This window comes from Akebia trifoliata, chromosome 1, assembly GCF_017979445.1.
Source record: "Akebia trifoliata isolate Shusen 1 chromosome 1, ASM1797944v1, whole genome shotgun sequence".
Classification (NCBI taxonomy): Eukaryota; Viridiplantae; Streptophyta; class Magnoliopsida; order Ranunculales; family Lardizabalaceae; genus Akebia; species Akebia trifoliata.
The window spans coordinates 19,093,437-19,114,722 of record NC_141375.1 but is presented as its reverse complement, the minus strand read 5'-3'; the positions used below and the strand labels follow the sequence as shown (position 1 = coordinate 19,114,722).

Below are 21,286 nucleotides of genomic sequence, written 5' to 3'. Positions count from 1 at the left end.
AAAACTCTTCTTTAAATGATTCAAAACTTGAAAATGAAGTTGAATAAACAAAATAAGTTGTTAGATGATGAGTTTTTCCATGTGAAGTATTGTGAATATATATAAGAAACGGAATAGAAGAGATCAAAAATGCAATATTACAAAATGTTCAGCTATTAGATATGTTAGAAGTTCATCATTACGTCTATAGACATGAATTTTTTTGTTAAAAGCCCAATATCTACTTAGATTTAGAGTTGCCACAGTTTTTTTTATAGAATAAGGTGTGAATGGGCACCCGAAAGATAATTTTTAAAAATCGTTATTATTTATAGTGACTCTCGTACGGATAAAAGACATTGATCTACCTGGATCTGGGTAAGGGGGTCTATTTTAAGGAATATGGAAGGTGTTAGAGACCCTGTTTTCCCACCTTAGGTGGTAAGCTTAGATTTGATCATTTTTTGAAAATAAAATGAAAAGTCGATAAAATTCAATTTCGACCTAGACCAATAAGGGCTTTTCTATTAAGGAAAGAAATCTATTATGATCCATGCCTTTGAAAATATTTTCTTTAAAATTATGGATTTATCGTTCAAGGGCCTAATGTCTCAGCCTCGAAATCATTTGTGGTGGGTGCAAATGTGTATAGATTTTATAAAAATTTCTTTTGAAAATATTTTCAACCCTTGCTCTTTTGATCGAGTCAAACCTCAATCTACCGGATGTAGGTGAGGGTGTCCACTATAGCTTAGGATTGATTTTACAACAAAAACAAAGAAGAGAAAAGAGAAATAGATGAGGAAAAATGAAAGGGGGAGAAAGGATTTCTTTTTTGTCACTTTGTCCTTACTCTACATTGTCATATTTCTTCTTTTTTAAAGTATTTCTTGATCTTGAGTTGAGTGGCTTGTAGTATAGAGTTTGAGGGTTAATGGGCTTTTAGGTTAAGAGTCGAGTGAGTTGAGGTGGTGAGTTGAGAGATTTCTTTAGAGGTTGGGAAAAAATGAGAGATGAAGCTTGAAAGGGAGATTTTAAGCATGAGAAATTTTGTGGGGGAGGGGTGGGTTTTTATAGATTTTTGAAATGGCTTTTAGGGGTAGGATTGGGTAAAGGTAAAAGTTGAGGGGAAATGACATGAGTTTTAGGCATTGAGTATTTGTCATTTTAAAGTTGGAGATGGGTAATTTGGTAAAATATGGTGGATGGGTACTTTTAATCCAAACCAATGGATAAAATCCAATTGAGTTAGTTAGGCAATCTATTATTAGATTGAGTGTTGGTTAAGATTGAGGGCTGTGGGTGTTTGGTTAAAAGAATGACTTATGTAAAGGATTAGATGATGAGGTTTTGAGCGGGTGAGTTTAGTAGTGATATGTATCTAATGGTATAAGGTGAGTGGGTTAGATGAGTTGATTAAGGAGAAGGGGTGTGGGAATGGACTTGTAATGGTGATTTGATGATGTTGGGTGATGACATGTGGTGCTGGTTGTGGTATGGGTTGTATAACTTTTAGGTGTGATGATGTAGTTAGATAGGATGATTTTGGGAGGTGTGTTGTGGTAGTGACAAGTGTTTACCTTGATGATTATAGGTTTTGTGGATTTTGATTGGTTGAGATTATGGATATGGATCTTGAATGGTTGAGATTATAAATATGGATAGGGACATGGGTTTGGATTTAAGTAGGGGTTTCATGTAAAGTGGGTTTGGGGGATTTAAGTTTTGAGGGGTTTATGTTAGGGATTGAATTTGAATGAATGTGGGATTAAGATAGGATTTGGTTTGGATTTTTGGCTTAAGGTTTTGGTAGACTTTTAGGAAAGGGTTAGAATGATGATAGGTTGAGAAAATGATGGATTTAGGAATGAGGTAAGCTTAATTGTGGGTCCATATGATTATTGAGAGTCTTAGGGACTTTGATTTGAACAAAAATGTCGAATTTTAAAAATTTGGATTCTTAAGCTCGTTGATCATTTTTTGATAAAAATATCTTTTTGAACCCTTCTTGAGTGGGACCCATTCAAATTGGGGTGTCTACAACATTTTTTAGAGTTCAAGTGTCGTGTGAAAGAAGAAGAAATTGGGAGTAAGAAAACAATTTTCTTATATGTCAACACAAGATGGAGTTCAACTTATTTCATAATAGATTTTGTTTTAGAATTTCAAAAGGCATTTGAGTAGTTGGAAAACATTGATGCACAATTTTTGAAGGAACTTGGTAAGTGGATCCTACAGATATAGATTAGGATATGCCACATATATTATATATGATTTTTGAGAATTTCTATCATATTATGAAACATTTGTCAGGTTCAAAGTATGTCACTGTCAATGAATACTTCTATGAAATTTTGCAATCAAATTAATTTTGGCATAATAGTATAATAATGAAGATTTTTATTTACATGACATAAGACTAAAAATGAAGCTTAAGTTCAACAAATATTGGGGTAGTATTGATTGTGTCAAAATTTGTTGGTAATTGCTGTTCTTTTAAATTCATGTTCCAAATTGATGTATATAAAGTTTTTTTTATTCAAAAATATGCCCAACTGAATATGATAAAATGATTATACAAATAAACATAATGTTATGGATCGTCTTTTTGAGCAAACCTTTCCTCTTTACCGATTTCAAATTTAGTTGAGACTGAGGATTTCACGTCTAAAAAAAATAGTGGAACTCATACTTCCAACATGAATGGTGTTATAGTGTGTTTTACTGATTTTAAGCAATAATATCATAAATTCTTGAAAAAAGAAAAAAATTATTGCTACTTAGTCTGAGAGTGATCGATATTTAGAGGAATATGTCATAGATGATTCAAACTTCAATCTTTTGAGTTGGTGAAAGTTGAATTACTCTAAATTTTGTGTGCTTTCGCAAATGGCTTGAGACGTACTTGTAATACTCATGTCTATTGTTGCTTTAGAGTCGGTTTTTAGTATTGGGGGTTGGGTTCTTGATTACTTTTGGAGCTCATTGACTCTGAATATTGTAAATTCTTTAATTTATGGACAATATTGGTTGTGATTTTCTTCAACTACAATCGAGATTGAAAAAAAATTAGAAGAATTATAGGAAGATGAATCAGGTGACTTCTAACTACTAATTTGACTTTCATATATGTGATATATATATATATATATATATAGGGGACGGTTCAGCAGCCTTAAAGTTTGCCAAGTTTGGTGCCAAACATTTTTCAAAATATGGGTTAGAAGCTTTGGAATGAGCTGATTTTTTGTGAGGATGATCTCTATGATGAGGAGATCATCCTCACCAAAAATCAGCCTATTCCAAAAATTTAACCCCATCAAAAGTGATTTACAAAAATTGGACGGTCCACGATTCTTCAACTTGTAAACTAGGGTTAGAAGTTTCAAAATGAGCTGATTTTCTGTGAGGATGATCTCTACGGTGAAGATATCATCCTCACAAAAAATCAGCCTATTCCAAAACTTCTAACCCCATCAAAAGCGATTTACAAAAAATGTTTGGCACAAAACTTGGCAAACTTTAGGGCTGCCGAACCGCTCCCATATATATATATATATATATATATCAAATCCACATTAAAATTATATATATATATATAATTTATATGCATTTCTAGTATTTATTAATTGTGTTTCATTTGTCATTGAATACACTATGGATTGTTGATCTATTTGTTGTCAGAACATGTGATTGTTGTTGTTATTTTTAAGATAAACATGTGAGCTTCAAGGATCAATATATTTTAGATGTTTTTTTTTCTCATCCATTATCTTCAATGATTACTTGATTTTTTTTATGTATGCACAAGATTGATTTTAATGTGGATTTGATTTTTCTCATTGAATTTCTTACCTGGTTTGATAAATTTGAGATGTATTAGAATGTCAAAATGTGTCAAAGCGCAATAGTAAACAAGTCAACCAACATAGGCAAACAAGTACCCTTCACACCCAAGACATCACAACAAGTACTTCAACCAATATATCTAGGGCTTAAAATGGGTCGGGTTTAGGTTAGATATAAGAACAATCATATTCATATCAGAATTTTTTATTTGGATCTAGATCTGAATCCAACTCGGATCCTATTGGATAAAACCACATCCGAACCATTTTGTTTTCATTAAACCTGTATCAGGATCGGACCAACCAAATTGATTGATATGGGTCTGATAATTTTGAACCGTCCTCCCCCCACAAATACCAGGTTAAGGGTGGCCAAAAGGAGGTTTGAACTCAAGACTTCTATGCTTTTGGAAGGAAGCCTTAACCACTGCACCCAACACTTTTTGGTTGAAGAAAAATATCTTGAAAGACATATAAATATAATTTTCAAAGTAATATATCATTCGGATTTAGGTGGATATAGGGATGGATTCATATTTGACCCGGATCCTACTTGGGTCAAGGACATCAACCCCATATCATACCCATTTTTTATTTGGATATACTTGTAGAGATGAGAACGTTTGTCATGAACTTCAATGCTACGTTATTTGGAGTTGCTACCATTCTTTTTTGGAAATGGGTGTGAATGAGCACCCGAAATGATTTTGAAATTAATTTTACGATTGTAGTGACCTCATACATGAAAAATATATGGTCTACCTAAGATCTAAGTAAAGAGGTCTGATTAGAGGATTCTACTAAAGTGGTTACCTTGAAACTTGACCATTATTTTGAAAAACTTAAGAAAATAAATAAAAAATTCATGAAAAAGCATCTTAGAGGTGGTGTGTGTGTGTTAAATGAAAACATCCTATTAGAGAAGGGTTTTGATGCCAATGTGACATTGGAAATCCCATGGAGAATGATGACCCATGTGGTCCACATTATTTTTTTTTTAATGAATATTAAATATTGGTTTGAACTTTTAGAGAGACTCCAAGATGGAGTTCTCTTGAGGCTACAACCTTAATGCATATATACAATGCTATAAACTTAGTGTTTCACCCCAATAAGAGGGTGCCACATTTCTTTATCATCCCCAAGCATATGTGAGCGAGTGCTGTAGACACTCAAATTTGACTGGGCCCTCGATGCAAAATGCCCCCAAAACCATAAAAATTGAAATGGGCTACAAGGCCCAAACCTTCAAAAATCTAATATCTTTTATCATTTTTTTTTCAATAAATGGCCTAAGGCCCTTCCCACGTGGCCTATGGACCGAAGACTTCTCACTACTCCTCTACACTTCTCAACTTATCCCAACTCTAACACCATTCCCTATTCAACCCATCATTATACCTACCACCTAAGCCCATCAGATTGAAAACCTAATATCATACTTATTCAACCCACTACCCAACCATCATACCCAAACCCAACCAATCTACCCAAATCGAATTCTCAACCCAAGTCCAACATCACAACCAATCACCTAAAATCATCAAGGTGGGACACATGACACCACTTCTACTCACCTCCTTCATTTAACTACTTATTCCTATCACCTTTTTTTCACCTTTATTTAACCTACCCATTGTTATTCCCTACAAACCTATCTTCATAAGCCAAACCCATACCTCTTCTTTCCAATCCACTCATCTAAACATCTAATCTCCACCAATTTTGGACACATGTCACCACATCCCTCACCCACCCAAAACCTAATCCTTTACACAAATCATTCTTTTAACATAAACCCATTCCATTTAACCTACCTAACATTTAATCAACAAACTACTCTCTTACACTTCCATTATCTTAAATTAAACATCACTCTTCTTCACATCACCTAACACTCAACCCAAATAAGTTGAATGATCCTACCCATTTGGGTTACAAATAATCCACTTAAATCCCATTCCATAAATGTCTTTCCACCACCCTCAATTCACACACATCCCCTCTCACAAACCCCAAATCATTATACTCCTTCTCATCATTTCACCCCATCCTACCCTTAAAAATAAATTTTGAAATCTTATAAAACCCCTCTCATTCTCAATACAACCACCCAATGAAAAAATACATCCCTATGAAAAAAATATAAAAAACTCTCTTTCAATACTCACACCCTACTCACTGCTCACTCTTTATTCTCTCAACTTATCAACTCAACCCTCTACTCAATCTCAAGTAAATCAAGAAAAATCAAGGAAGCTCATCTCTTGAAGGTCAAGAAGATCAATGTGAATTTTGGACAAAAGATAAACACTCTCCCTCTCCCCCTTCTCTCTCCTCCAACATTCCCTCTTCTATTTCTCCCATTTTCCTTACATGTGTGCATGCACCACAAAAGGTTGGAACCATAGAAGGACCCCTTTATCAATAGGGAGGCCCATAATGGTTTGAACCAAAATTAAAGTCCTTCGCACTCGAGGACACAAATCAAATTTTCTAACTTTTTTTAATCTTTCAAATTGATCAAATCCGATGTTACCACTAATGATAGAGGGAGTAGGGTGCCTAACACCTTCCTTACTCCCTAATATGGGCCCTCTTACCTAAATTCAAAGTGGACCAATATACTCTATCCATACGAAAGTCACTAACCAGAACGATTTTTAAAATCATTTTCTGGGTGACCATTTACACCCCTTTTACAAAAAAATGGTGGTGACTCCAAAACCCAAAGTGGAAGAGATATTTGGAAACGAGAATCTCGTGTCCACAATTGTATTATGTACAATATGATGAATGAGATGAGATATGCAATAGGAAAATAAGGCTTCAACCCCCATCATTTCGGTCGAACCTTAATCCAACCTACTAAAGGTGGAAGATGATATGCATTACATCCTAAAGAATTTCTAAAAATACAAAAAGGAGAGTTAGAAGTAGAAAATGCAAGCTTGAAAGTAAAAACCTACTCTAACCTAAATTGTCCCTTGTTGTTCTTGAATGAGCTTGAGTCTTGAAATGACCTCGAGAGTTGAGTGCTTTGGTTGAGGGTAGATGGTTAGAGATGAGGGAATTTGTTGGTTAAAGGCTGAGAGATGGATAAGAATTCTTTAGTTGAAAGTTAGTTTGAGAGAAAGTTAGAGAGGTGGGTGGAGATTTTGGTAGAGTTTGAGGTTGAGAAATAGGGCTTGAGAGCATGAATTGTTCATAAGAAATGGGGTTATTTATAGAGTTTTTGGAGAACTTTTGAGGATAAAGTGGTACAACCCTAAAAATAAAGAGAATGGACATGAGGTTTATGTTATTTCGTTTTGGATTTTTTATTTGTATGAGGGTAAATGTGAAATTTGTAAAGAAATCTAAAAAAAATATTATTTGATCTTTGATTTTTTGGTAAATAAAGATGAGAAAATAAAAAATACTTTTGGGAGAGTAAGTAGGGGAGTGACATGTGTAAAGGTGAAGTGGTAGATGAAAAGTAGACTTTAGTTCATTTGTAAATAACTCATAAAGTAAGGGTGAATGTATATTTTTGAAATGGACTAATGGGAGAACTACATGTATGTGCTTGAAGATTCTCATATTAAGATTGGAAGTTCTCCAAATTTTATAGATTTTTATTAAAGAACAAAATGCCTTTTTGGTTTGACCACATTTTTTGAGAAAGATATTCTTGGGTTTTCAAAGGAGGAGTAAATTCTCCAATTAGATTAGAGCATTGGGCATTGGAAGCTTATGAGATATCAACATGTATCATCTTTTAGGAGGATACGTAGATCATGGACTTATAATGGGCTTGATGTTGGACTTAGAATGGACTTGGTTTTGGGGTTAGGATATGAACTTGATTTTAGACTTAGAATGGACTTGGTTTTGGTTAGGATATGGACTTTGTATAGCTTTGGGTATTTGGGTTAGGTTTGAAGATAGGTTTAGAATGGACTTGGCTCATGGACTTAGGTTATGAACTTGGTTTGAGAATGGGATTAGTATGGACTTTGTCTTGGACTTAGATTATAGACTTAGGTTATGGACTTAGGATGATTTGGTTTGAGAATGGATTTAGTATGAGATTAGGATATGGGTAGTGAGTTGATTAATGGTGAGTGAATATGGATTAGGGACAAATTTTGGGTATGCAAAAATTATATGACATGATGCATGTATGCATGTATGCATGATGATGGTGTCAAGCGACAATGCGGGCCCGTTGGAGGGCTTAAGCTCTAACTTAAAATTAATTTGAAAAAATATGGATTTTCCTAACGGGTTCGTGCAAATTGGGGTGTCTACAATACTCAAAGGAACTAAACCTACTAAATTAGGATTTAGATCACTTAGATTTTGGATAAAATTTGACCAATTTTATGCCTTAAATATATCACCTCACAAGACAACCAAGCTAGGACAAAGAGAAAAATGAGTACTACTTCCAAGGATTCAAGTGAGTAGTTTCAAGGTGAACAATCCCATGCAAACTGAAACCATGCAACAACTTACCACCATTTAAGTTAAAGACACTAATGTCCAAGCAAGAATGTGACAAGGACATCTACAATATATAAGTGGGGGAGATTGTCATGGTCATGAACACAAAGTCTCGAATCCCGTGCATAAGTCCATGTTCCAATGTAAATGTGTATCAAGAGTTTTATTAAATACGCTATTTTATGAATTCATTGTAAATGGGCCACGTTGTTAGGCTTTGGACTAACAATGGGCCTCCATAAAGCCCAGTACATCTCGCCTGAAGTTTTGATGTTTTCTTTTGATGATGGAAAAAGACTCAACATACTCTTCGAAGGAGGGGTGTTGATTTGGTGTCTAAACCCAACACTCACCAAACATGTCGAGAGTATACATCCGAGCCAATGTGTCCGGAGCGTACGAGTCGCCATATATTGAGTTCATGTACTCCGTGTTGCCTTGTAAGTTGTCATCATATTAATAAAATTGCCTACGGGCTTCACTAAATTGTTATTTCCTTCTTGTGTTGCTTTGCACGTGTGTGTGTGTGTATTTCCAAGCTAGTTTGTAGGTCGAAGCCTTCAAGTGCCTTAGGTTAACTATCTCAAAGAACACGATCATAACAGCACAACACGGTCATCTTCTTTGGGGTTGGGGGGGGGAGGGGACGAAGAAAGATAATAAAACTACAAGATTATTATTGGAAATGAGGTGGTAGAGTACAAACAATAAAGTTAGAGGGGTATTATTGAAAAATGGGGAGAAGAGGAAAGAGAATAAATTTGAGAAAGCCAATAAAGTTGGAGGGGGATTCTTGGAAACAGAGAAGAGAAAAGTGAACAAAGTTAAAAAAATTTCTTAAGATGCACATGGGATTGAATATGAACTGCTCTTTACAGGGGAGAACATTGGAGGAAGGCAACCGTTGTATTTTATTATATAGATTTATTAACAAATATTGTTGGATTAGGACGAATGAGAAAATATAATTGATTTAAAATTATATATCCAATCCAGTTCGGTTCTAACAAATTTCTTATCGGACTGCTAACAAATTGGTACCAATCCAATCCAGTTTGGTTTGATTTGGAATCAATTTGATTAGGATCATATCAAATTCGGAATTGATTTGACAAGAATGGGATCAAACCCAATCATGTATTGAGTTTCTTATCGAATCTCAATATGAGGGTCTAAATCCAATTTGATAGCAATCAAATAAGATGCAGATCAGCTCAAATTTGAGTTCACGCACATTTCATAAATAAACTTTGTATATTTAATACCTAATTTTTCAAATTTTATCATATTGGGCCCATCCGATCAAGACATGATCCAGAACCAATCAAATAAATTATCAAATCAGAACCCAAATCTTTGATCCAGATCTAAATTTAATGGATTGAAAAAGATTGGATTTCAGGTTGGATCCAATCCATTTACAGCCCTACTACCAAGTAAATTATTTACCAAAAAAAAGTAACCTTCAGTTATAGTAACTATAGCAGCTCATATATCCATTAGTTAAATTAAAATATATTTACAATATGGTAAATGGCAAGAAAGAGTCCCCTAACAAGCCAACCAAAGTGCAGTGTATCATGTTCATCTTAGACACAATCTAAGATTCTAAAGAGTGTATAGAAGAAGAAGAAGAGATGAAGACAAAAAGAAAAAAATAAAAATAAAAATAAAAATAAAAATTATAAAGCTCATCATAGTAGTTAAAAATAAGACAAAGACTGAGCTTAGTATGACCATAAGGACTCCCCCATGTTAGCTTGGTCTACCACCATATCTATAGCAAACAAGGATTTGGTATGTGGGGTTAATAGCTTGGATGAGGGGGACACACTGTCCTCATTCATACTAGACCCTCCTGAAGCTGCCTGGCGCATTCTCATGTGTACCACCTCGGCTTGTGCAATCGCCAATTGGGTCTGAAGGGCATCGATCTGCTGTTGTAGGGATGAGATGGCACCCACACAACCGTACACTGGATCTCGTACCCTTGCATTCGCTTCGTACACCATACTACTCACAGCATCCCCACGTTGGTGCACGGGCAATTCCTGCAAAATACAACTCAATGTTAGGTAATTGTTTAGTGACCAGAGCGTAGAGCGAATATAAAGGCAATCTTAGTAATTCGATCGGTTTGAATTAGGACTTGATAGCTTATTCCATCGGTTTTAGTAACTTATTTAAGATTGTATATCTTTGTAATTAATTTAATAATTTTGACAAAACTATGTAGCTATCTTAGTAATACCCTTTTAATTTGAAATCTGGATCAATCCATTTATGATTTTGGATCCAAATATGCCATCCAATACATACAGGTTTGGTTTCAAATAGACCTGATCCGATGAAAAGTCAATCCATATCACGGGTATCACTAGTTGTAAGGGTTAAGGCCAATTGGCTCTATATTCATCAAAATTATTATTATAACTTATAGTATATTTAAATTTTAAAGTAACAGATATATTATTTGCTGTGGCATAGTCAAAAAGATATATTTAAAAGACAGGATGTGATGTAACGATTGCATCATTTCTGTTTTTGTGAAAATTGAATTACAAGCACCTCTTTTTGACCCATTATAAGGGTCCAGTCTTCTTCAATGTGGCCCCACATGTCTAAGAGAAATAAAGTTCAAATTCATCTTTAATTTTTAATTAATTTTTTTTTTGGGGTGATTTAGACATAACCCCTCCACAATTTAATTAATATGGGATACCCATTTTTTTCAAACTAATGACTAATGACATAACCCTTGACCTCAGTCATTTTTACAAGACTAAGAAAAAATGATTTAAATGCCCTCATCTTTGAAATGTAGGTAAATAGAAAAATGTTTTGTCCCACAGATGAAGATGAATGATTTTGAAAAGGAAAATCAGGCTTTTGATTAGAGGTTGGAAATGAAGGTACTTATGTTAGTTTCGTTTGCTATAAGAGAAGATTGAGGTTGAGAGGGTCATGTCATCAAGGTAGGAAATATAAGGAGTTTTATTAAATATTTTATCGAAATGTAAGATTAGGTTTACCCCCTTAAAGTCAACATCTCTATTTATTTTTAGAAGAGCTGTGATTTTTTGACTCCCCCTCTCTCATACCCCCTCTCTCTTCTACTTTCCTGATGTGATGTGATATGTGCGTAGAATCATAATTTTTTTTTCACGACTGCACATATTTTATGGGGATATGTAATTGTGTATCCCGAGAAAATATCTATCGTTCTATGCGCATGCCACGATAGGAGAGTAGAGGGGGAGTCAATTTATCATTATTCATTGAAGAATTAAAGATGAAAATTTATTTATTTATTTGATAACTTAAGTTTTAAAGGATATTTTGAGGAAAAAAAATCAAAGTTTTACCGTTAATTTATCGATAAAAAGGGATTTGGAATTCTGGTTAAGAGACAAGCCAATCTTGCATTTTGAAGGGGATAAACCTAATTTTGCCAAATTTTAAGTGGATTTTTACTTAATTACCCTAACAAGTATAGTAGTAAAAGAAAGAAGTCAGGTTTCCATTTCTGCCCTTGGATAAGAAAATTGAGTGAGAAAATCACTCAAAAATTTCACTAAAATTACTAAAATGCCCTAGAATCACACCCACATGCCCTAAAAGTTAAAAATCACTACTACCCATGTTTTTGAAGAAAAGTTGTTTCTAACCACCAGCAATGTCCAGTCCTTTTGGGGACACTAAATGGTAGGGTAGACTAGAGTTGGTAGTATGGTTTCTTCTTAGTCTTTCTATGAAAAAGGTGAGTGCTTCTAGTACTTCAAGAAGTAAATTTGTTTAATTTCTACAAGAAAATTTTGAAAAAAAACTCTACTAGAATTTGAAAGGACAATAGATTTTTCCCCCCAAAGAAATCAATGTTATTAGTCTAAAATAAAAATAAAAATACTTGAACAGATTTTGGAAGAAGAATGAAGATCGGACCAACGAAAGAAAAATCTCGAAGACTTTATGTCATTTATCTTATTGACCAACTCTTCAAAAAATTTGAAAATCTTCACCAAATTGTGTCAATGAGTGTAAAATCTGAATTTTTAAAATACAATGATTTTGATTCTTATTAGTTTCAATTCTTCTACTAAATAATGGGTTTTGTTAACATGTGCCACCTTAAAAATAATCATTTGAGGGTATTTCTGATATAAAAAAAAAAAAAAAAAAATCTTTTGAGGACATTTTTGTTAGAAAATTTAATTTTCAAGGTGTATTTAGTGCACCTAAAAGTGCGCCTTTAGGGCACACATTAACAAAACCCCCCCTAAATAATTATAATAAAAATGAGGCTCATTTCTACTTTGCATAGAAATAAGAAAATTCCAGATGATATATGTTGACATTTTCCCATGTGGCGACAGTGGTGTGTAACTTCAATAAAATCATTTTCTGTAAAAGTCATTTTGGAAGAAATCCATTTCTTTGAAAATACTTTCCTTACCCAACATTCACACATTAAAAGACACCTCCCTTGGTGGGGTCTTTCAGAAAATTCCAATCTCTTTTCGACAAATGACTAAGACACCCTCATCACTAGAGATTATAAAAAAGTAGACATATAGAATTTCTTTGTGAAATCTTCCAAAAAGTCCTAATCTCTTTTCTTGAAATGACTTCCTTACCCTCAACTCACACACAGTAGACATTTGTTATTTGACCAAAATATACCTTTAAAATCCTACTTTAAATAAAATGGGATTTCTCTCTAATTTTCAAATATGTAGGATACTAAAGAGTTGAACAAAATGTAAAGACGGCCTGACCAAATGACAATCTGAATCATTGAAACATGAAATCTATACGTATCCCGATGATACATATTCTTAATTTCATGTCCTACCGTCGAGATCATGTATTTTTCACACTTGATTCCAACTCAACGAAGTCAGATTTTTCTATTTTTAATTTAAGAAAATAAAGTCTTTTTTTATTTTTTTTTATTTTAAAGATAAAGAAACTAAGTCAAACGTGTCTTTGGAGACTAGGTATCCCAACTATGGCTGAGATGAGAAGATATTACGTAGAGATTCCCATAAATCGTTGGACAATAAGTGTCCAATCACGTTAGACAGTAAAAAAAGTTCTTTCTGACATATAATATGGATAGAGAAAATCTATTGTCACACCAACTTTTACTTATAACATACCATTCCTCTGGAAGCTCAAGTGTTGAGTGGTGAAATTTAGTGTGCCAATCGAAGCTCTCTATGCATTACATACGAGAGCTGATTTTACTTATAACACACCAATATCCATATGAAATCAAAAGGATTGGTGGTTGTAAGTAAAAACAATTGGTGTGCGAATATAATTTCTCTTATATATAATTATATATGGAATATGGAGAGAGAGAGTTGAGAAATTGAACCTGTAGCATCTTGTTGACATTGCTAGCGCCAAACACCTTGTGCACATTAGCAAACTTTTGGGGCTCATCAGCTGGGAAATAAGGAGCAAACACACAATCCTGTGCGCAGCGCCTCCGAAGAAGCTTGCACGCCGCACACGGCGATGCTGCCCCTTGTTTCCTACCAGTTTCTTTCATTCCTTCAACACAACACAACACAATTCAACCTCTGAACTACACTACAATTTTACTATTAATTATTACTTGAGAGAGAAACTTTGTTTCGAAAGACAAAGAGTATTAAAGTAGTAGAAGAAGAAGAAAGAAAAAAAAAAAGAAGGAAAAAGAGAGAGCGAGAGAGAGAGAGAGAGAGGGATAGATGGGAAAGAAAGGGAGGGGGTGGGGAGGTTAAGCTTGGGAGTAGTGGTGGGATTAAATAAGTAAATGTGGAGGATATCTTTGGAGGGTCCCACCGAAGAAATACCCTTTAGATTTTGCTAGACAAAAACTATCAGCGTGACATGACTTTTGGCCCCCTTCTCTCTTTTGTTTTTTTTTCATTTAATTTTTTTTTTTAATTAATAGTATTTTTTGTTTTTCCTTCTAAATTCTTGTGAATTGTTTCAGGTGTTCTGTGATTCTTGCCCATCAATTATCAACTTCCTTTCTTCTTTCCTTTTTCATTTTCTAATTTACTTTAGAAAAAGTTTGATATCTTTGGGCTTGGCTTGGCTTATAGCTCAATTCATTAAGTGTTTGTCTACTGAACATGTTTTTACAACTCGGCTGAGTCTGACTTGACTCAAACCTGTTTGCTAATATATATAAATTGAAGCCCTTTTCAACAAATCGGCTGATATGTTGAAAAATTGAGTTTTTAAAAGTCTTGGAAAAATGCGACCATGTCAATGAATTTTGTAATTAGATATGGTATTTTTTCAAATTAATTAAATAATTTTTAATAATTTAAAATTTTTAATGGATTTAAATGAAATTTGTTAAAAGTTCCGTATAGGGAAATGTGTAACTCCGAATGTAGGTTCAGATTAATATGAGTTAAAAACCTTGTTCGGGGGGTCAAATTACGAAATTCAAAAGTATTAGGACTGATCCTAGAATTCTAATCAGCCTCTACTGGAAATTGATGTATCAATTAGGTTGGACCTAAATTAACATGATGCATTTGGGTAAAAAATTGATTTGCATTCATTGAGTATGCATAGCATTTCACATATGATTATAAATATTGTGCCAAAATGTGGAAACCCCTTTAAGGATTAAGTGAAAATAAATCATATGGAGAAATGCAAAGGATTTATGCGATTTCAAAACAATGCCGACACCAACGATTAGATCAAGGGATTTTTACTGAGGATGCTTTTTTATTTCACATGAAAAATAAGAGGGAAAGTCATTTTAGTGTATTTGATTGATTTTTTTCATTGAAAATAATTTTTCACCATTTCAAAAATGCAGCAAAGTGTGTATTTCACTTTCCCATCAATTCCTATGAGAAAATGAAATCTACCTACAGAATCTCACCCCTAAATTAAAATCCTAACCCTTGTTCTTTTAATTGTCCTCACCTTATCGCCATCTACCTCTACCATCTTTCTTTTTTCTTGACTTTTTCGACTTCTTATATATATATATATATCTTATTTTTTCTTTTCTGAATTTTTTTAAATTTATTTTATTTTATTTTATTCTTGACCGTGTGTGAGGTACAGCCAGACAAATTTTTTTTGCCTGGCTGTGGGTCATCCCGATACCATAACTTTTTTCCCAAATTTAAATCGAACTTCAACCTTCATTTTGTTCATTTGCTTGGAATCGAACTTCACTTACTCATTGGCTTATCCGGGCCTCGACACATAGATTTTTGGATTTTTTACTTTTGAGCTTGACCCACAGTATGAACTCAACTTGTGGTGAATTGACTCGGTCTAAATTAGTTTTTCACATTCAATTTATGATGATTCAAATGTTTACAACCGCTTACGATCAAATTTATCTAATTCTTCGCTTTTTGACCTCAAATTTCCTTATAAGGTACGTGATAATCTCCGAATTTCTTCAATTTTTCATTTATTTCCTTGAATTCATGAGATTAGAGCTTCGATTGGGTCAATTGGCATGGAGATCAGATGTTTTTGGGTGGATTATGGTGGGTTATGGACTGCGTTGAATTTTATTGGAATTGAATTGGATTTCAGAAGTTGATAGGTGTAAGGAATGTATTGGAGTTAGATTGAAGGATTAAGATGGGTTGGAAGATTATTTAATGGCTTGAGAGAGGCTATTTCATTTTGGCACTCCACGTGTTCAATGAAATGCCTCAATGAAATTGATTGAATAAATGATGAGGTTTGAGGATATGTAAAGTATTGAATAGGTTTACGTAGAGGTTTGGATGATTAAGATGAGATTTTTATTGACGTAAGGCTATTAATTCATGTCGAATACATTGCGTGTTCAACAAAATGCTTCAATGGGGTGGACATGGGTTTGGGGCAAATGGCTTGGTATTTTTTGTGTTTTGATATTTTTCTTAAATTTTTTAGTGATTTTTTGGGTATGACTCTCGGTTGGCTTCCAACTTTGATCATGCTTTCTTTTTTCTCAGATGGGCCGATTTAACATTTTCAAAACTTTGAGGGGGGGAATCTTCTGGTAAGAGGGTTACTCCTCTTGAAAATAATTTTTCGAGCAGTTCAGATGAGATGAGGCCTCAAGTATCCTCAGATAGCAGGGATGAGTACGAAGTAATACATGATCCTCCCCCAACATTAGTAGAGCCTGAGGTGGTGGCAGTTGAGAGTGATCATTCCTCTCGAGATTGCTACCCAAATGCATGATACTCCTCTACTATCCGGTCTCCATCGTCATATATCTGCTTACACGCTTGCCAACATCAAAGTACCTTTACCTGATAGATAGTTTAGGGGTAGCTAGTATACTTTCTGCAACATTTACACCATTTTTTTTATGTACTTAAAGCGTAAATGGATTTGACGGGATTTAGTACCTTTTCTGAGATTCCTTACTTCCTGGTTGACAGAACTATGATCATTGCACTTATGGAGAGGTGGTTTCCTCAAACTCACACTTTCCATATCCTAGTGTAGAGCTTGGGATCAGACCCTCTAATTTTATGGGTATCAACGGGATTGGAATAAGAGGACTACCTATACCTCTTGTGAGTGGCTGAATGAGAGGAGGTTGAGCATCACTTGTTTGAAAGATATGTATTTGAATAATGGCTTTTACTCGCAGATATGAGCCGATCACCCTCATTTTAGTGTCATATTTAGACGATTATTCCTTATCATACTCGGTGTTTGCTTCTTCTTCGAGGACAAGGCTTCAGTTGATATTATTTTCTTTACAACTTTACGAGACATAGATCATATTCATGAATACGGTTGGGGATGCATGATACTTGGGACACTCTTGGGTGGAATGGATTGAGTGGTTTCAGGTGTGATGGGATGGCCTAGTGATGGGATATCCCTTCGTTTCTTCTGGCCTTTTAATGAGGTACTTCCCAATTTTCTTTAATTTTGTACTCTCCTTTTCGATGCATCTCATTCCTTTCCCTTCTTCCAGTTATTCTCGCATTGCTACTTTCATTTTTATAGTTCACGTGTGTCCTCTAAGGGAGTTGCTACCTTATGGATCAAAAATTGGCTATTCATCCCAAAAAGATGCAAAAGAGTAGGAGTTTGTTTTCTTAGGCTCACTTAGATCGATACTTTCGTCGAGATGTAAGTATTGTATCGTTTTTCTATTTTTCTTCACTCTCATTCATTTTTTTCTCATTTGTCTTAGCTTTTTTTTTTCCAGATCATCAATCCTCAAGTGCTTAAGTTACTACATTCTGTTTCTGCTCATTTGGATTTTATTTCTTCTCGAATTTCAGATGATGGTCTTCTTATGTTACATCGACGAACTTTCCTTATGTTCTTCTTGAAAGAGCGGCTCTCATTTTAATGTCATGGTGAGGCTTGCATTCCTCATAATCCTCCTCATGTCTTAACTTTCAAAGCTATTGAGGGTGGCTTGGTTGCCAATTCTGAGGGTATTCTTAGGGAGCGATTGGTTCTTCCCAGAAATTACGATAAGTGGTTTCAGGAGGTATCCGTTGGATGTCTACTTCCTCCAGTTGAGGTAATCGAAGGGGTCTAGGAATAGGGGGCGTTTATGTTAGCCAACATGAGGCCCATGTATCTTTCCGTACCTTCTTTTTCTTTTTCCTCTTTAGGTGTCATTATTGTTTTCTTACTTCTTGTTTTTATGCTCTATTTGCACTCAGAGTGCTAAGTTGACTAGATAACTTGAGCGATAAAAGAGGAGGAACTTTAAGATGGCTCAACATGCTTTTTACATTGAGCAACTCCAGTGTGAGCTGGTAATTACTTGTAATACTTTCTATCATTTTGAAAACTTTGATTTAATCATCTTGTTATCTTCTTAAGGTTCTTTAACAAGCACGGAAATGTGTCAGTTCTTCCTATCAAAGGCTACCTGAGTCATTATGGGTTAGTAGAAAAAATATAGTTAGTAATTATTTATTCAATTGAATAAAACAAAATGACTATACTAATTATCATATATATATATTTTGGTCTCATCGGGGAGCTTCTGAGAGCAGTGCTATAACACCCCGAGTTTTTAATTTGTATCGAGGAAATCTAATTGTGAATTTCGATAAAATTCTAAAAGAAAGATTTAGGATAGAATACTTGAATTTTAGCTAGTAAATTTTTAACGAATTTCGATTTCGTCATTAGATTCAAAATGATCAAAATATATACTTTAGCCTGTAAGCACGTTCAAATTCGAGTTCAGATGAGAAAGTTATAAAATCCTCGAATTTCATGTTGAGTGGGACCCAAAATAGTAAAGTTTCGTTAGAACGGGAATTAGAAAAATTTGACGTCACCATAAGGTCCGCAATGAAAAATCATTCGAAATGGAATATTCATTTGTCATTTTTCTAGTCTGAATAGTCGGGTTACTATTAAAAATAGAACAAGTAGAAAATGTCAAAAATGCCCCCAATCATTGTTTAAAAGAAAGATAACTTTCTTTTATTTAATTTCTTTCCCTCTTCTTTAAAGAACACAGATCAGTCATTCGTCTACCCTAGGATTTCAACCCATTCTCGTCAATATTCCTCGCTATCAAGCCTATGTTGATCATCGACGAAGAATGAAGGATAATCGGCATTGTCGAGCTCCACGTCCTCATCCCATTTGACCCTTATTTCTTGTTTTTTCTCTTGGTCTCTCATAAAAATTAGCAAGTAGGTTCATTTAGACCCACTTGAAGTCTCATCCTAATCGAAGGAGAGTTGTTAATTATCGTTGAAAGAGGAAGGATACCTTCAAAGAGGGTTTCATGACCAACCCGACCGTTGGCATCCGAGTTCAACTACTTTCAGAACTTTGAGTCGTCGAACATTGACCCTTTGTGTTAGTTCATCACCATTGACAACCACGAACCAAGTAGGGGACTCTCTACTCATATTAGTAGCCATAGATTTCAAGAAAATTGCATTTAAGGATGTTTCAAAAATTATTTTGTGTTTTAATAATTGTAGAATATTGTTGTAATTATTTCAAATTCATTGTAGAACTAATGTATTTGATGTTTTTTATCATAATTTAAATATTGGATATGTGAGTGGGTTATTAGAATCGAAAACAAGTGAAAAACTAAAAAAAAAATTGATGAAAAAAATGGAAAAATTCGTATTTTCAACGTTCTAACGGTTCCATCCTGAATAGTCACGGTGCCATGTGCCCTAGTCACAAGGCCACCGTGAGCCGCTGTCAACTTCAAAAAGTGCCCAAATAATTTTTTTGATATTTTTTTTGGATTCCTCATGCTATTAACATGTAAAAACCACTACTTATGGACTCCATAACTCTTTCAAATGAGTCGGGAAAAAATTAAACAAAATTTCGTCAAAACGAGAATATTTTAAGAATTCGTGTAATATCTTTTGCATTATTTTGAATTAAGTTACAAAAATTACATGGCCCTTCTTATGTTATCGAGGGCCTTCATTTACAAAAATCCATTTTTAATTTCAACAACTTTGAAAAATCGAGTTTCCGACACTTAACCAAATTTTCATCAGTTTTTGCCGTTTTGACAATTCGACTTCGCGGACTTATTGGGATCCTGATTTAACAAAAAATTAATAGTTTTCAATTGAATGATAAAAATAAATTTAAAAGCTTAAAAAAGAAATGTTTGATTTGAAAAGATGAAAAGTGAAAATGTCGAAAGAATGAGAAATTGATGAATTAGTAAAATGTTAGAATCACATCTGAGGGATGATGTCTGCATTTTACGTTATATGTTGTGTATTGGTTGGTAAAAGAATATCCAGGGATAATGAATGGTTGCATGTTTATTTAAATTTCTATTGGTGCAGAGGCTCCAAGTCCTGTTATTTATTTTAGGTCGGGGGGTCACAGTTGCATGGTAGGAAACTGGATATCCATTTTCAACCATGTATTATTAATTTCTCTTTTGTTTTGAAATAAAAATGATATATATATATATATATATATATATATATATATATAATATATATATACGTAGCTATTTTGTGAGCTGTTAAAGAGTCTGTGAATGCCTGAAGGGATAGTGCGTCACATCATCAGGAATGATGTACTATCTTAGGATGTACGGTAGGGACCACTAAGCTCATATATGGTATGGGACACGTATGAAAGTGGAGTCACAACTGGAATTTAGGTCAATTTCTCTCTATCTTTACTAGTGAACGTGTATTGTAAAGGTAGTCGTATATGAATAGAGTTGTTTATTTCTGCATCATCTTTCTGAATTGGTAAATAATAAGCTGGTTTATCTTGAATTCATATCTCCAAGGGATTGATAGTTGTTTCTTCAATGACTCTAATCATAGAGGCCAAGATTGCAAGTGCATCTGCAAACTGATTTTTGGCCCTTGGCATGTAATTGAAAGTAATTCGAGGAAAGTTAGCACTTAGTTCTTCGATATACTCGTGGTATAGTACCAATTTCTGTTCTCGTCACTACTATTCACCAGTTGTTTGGTAGACAACTAGATTGGAGTCCCCAAATATATCGATCTCATTGATTTTCATCTCTACTGTTGCCTTGAGACCTACTATGCATGCATCATATTTTGCTTGATCGTTTGTGCACTAGAAATGTAACCTAACTGCTATGGGCACATGTGATCCATCAGGCTTTACCAAAACAACCTTGATCCTATTACCCATCTGATTGACTACTCCATCAAAGTACAATTTCTAACTTGGTTCATCTTCATCTTCCTCTTTTTCTATATAAAGAATGACTTTATTTGGAAAGGTGGTCTTCAACAGTTCGTAATTTAAAAAAAGGTGCTCTACTAAATGATTTGTGATAGCCTATCCGTGATTATCTTCTGCGTGACATACTCGATATCAAACTCTGATAGTAATAGTTGCCACTTAGCGATGCGACCAATGAGTGTAGGTTTCTCAAACAAGTACTTTAATGGATCCATCCTAGTAATAAATTGTACTTTATAGTTTAGCAAATAGTGGTGCAATCTTTGAGACAC

General features: G+C 34.3%; 1 protein-coding gene and 1 long non-coding RNA gene across 2 annotated transcripts; one reads left to right on the top strand and one right to left on the bottom strand.

The window, feature by feature from the left end:
* Nucleotides 1–9,784: 9,784 nt before the first annotated feature.
* On the bottom strand, nt 9,785–14,041 carry LBD4 (LOB domain-containing protein 4). The gene is made up of 2 exons (XM_086440718.1): nt 13,696–14,041; nt 9,785–10,366 (listed from the first exon to the last, which is right to left on the bottom strand). The coding sequence occupies exons 1-2, from the start codon at nt 13,870–13,872 to the stop codon at nt 10,043–10,045; spliced, it is 501 nt and encodes a 166-aa protein (XP_086296844.1). The 5' UTR covers nt 13,873–14,041; the 3' UTR covers nt 9,785–10,042.
* A 1,375-nt stretch (nt 14,042–15,416) lies between these two features.
* On the top strand, nt 15,417–18,186 carry LOC147410835 (uncharacterized). The gene is made up of 3 exons (XR_015177872.1): nt 15,417–15,726; nt 16,301–17,441; nt 17,521–18,186. It is a non-coding gene; the product is annotated as an uncharacterized LOC147410835 (long non-coding RNA).
* The last annotated feature ends 3,100 nt before the right edge of the window (nt 18,187–21,286 follow it).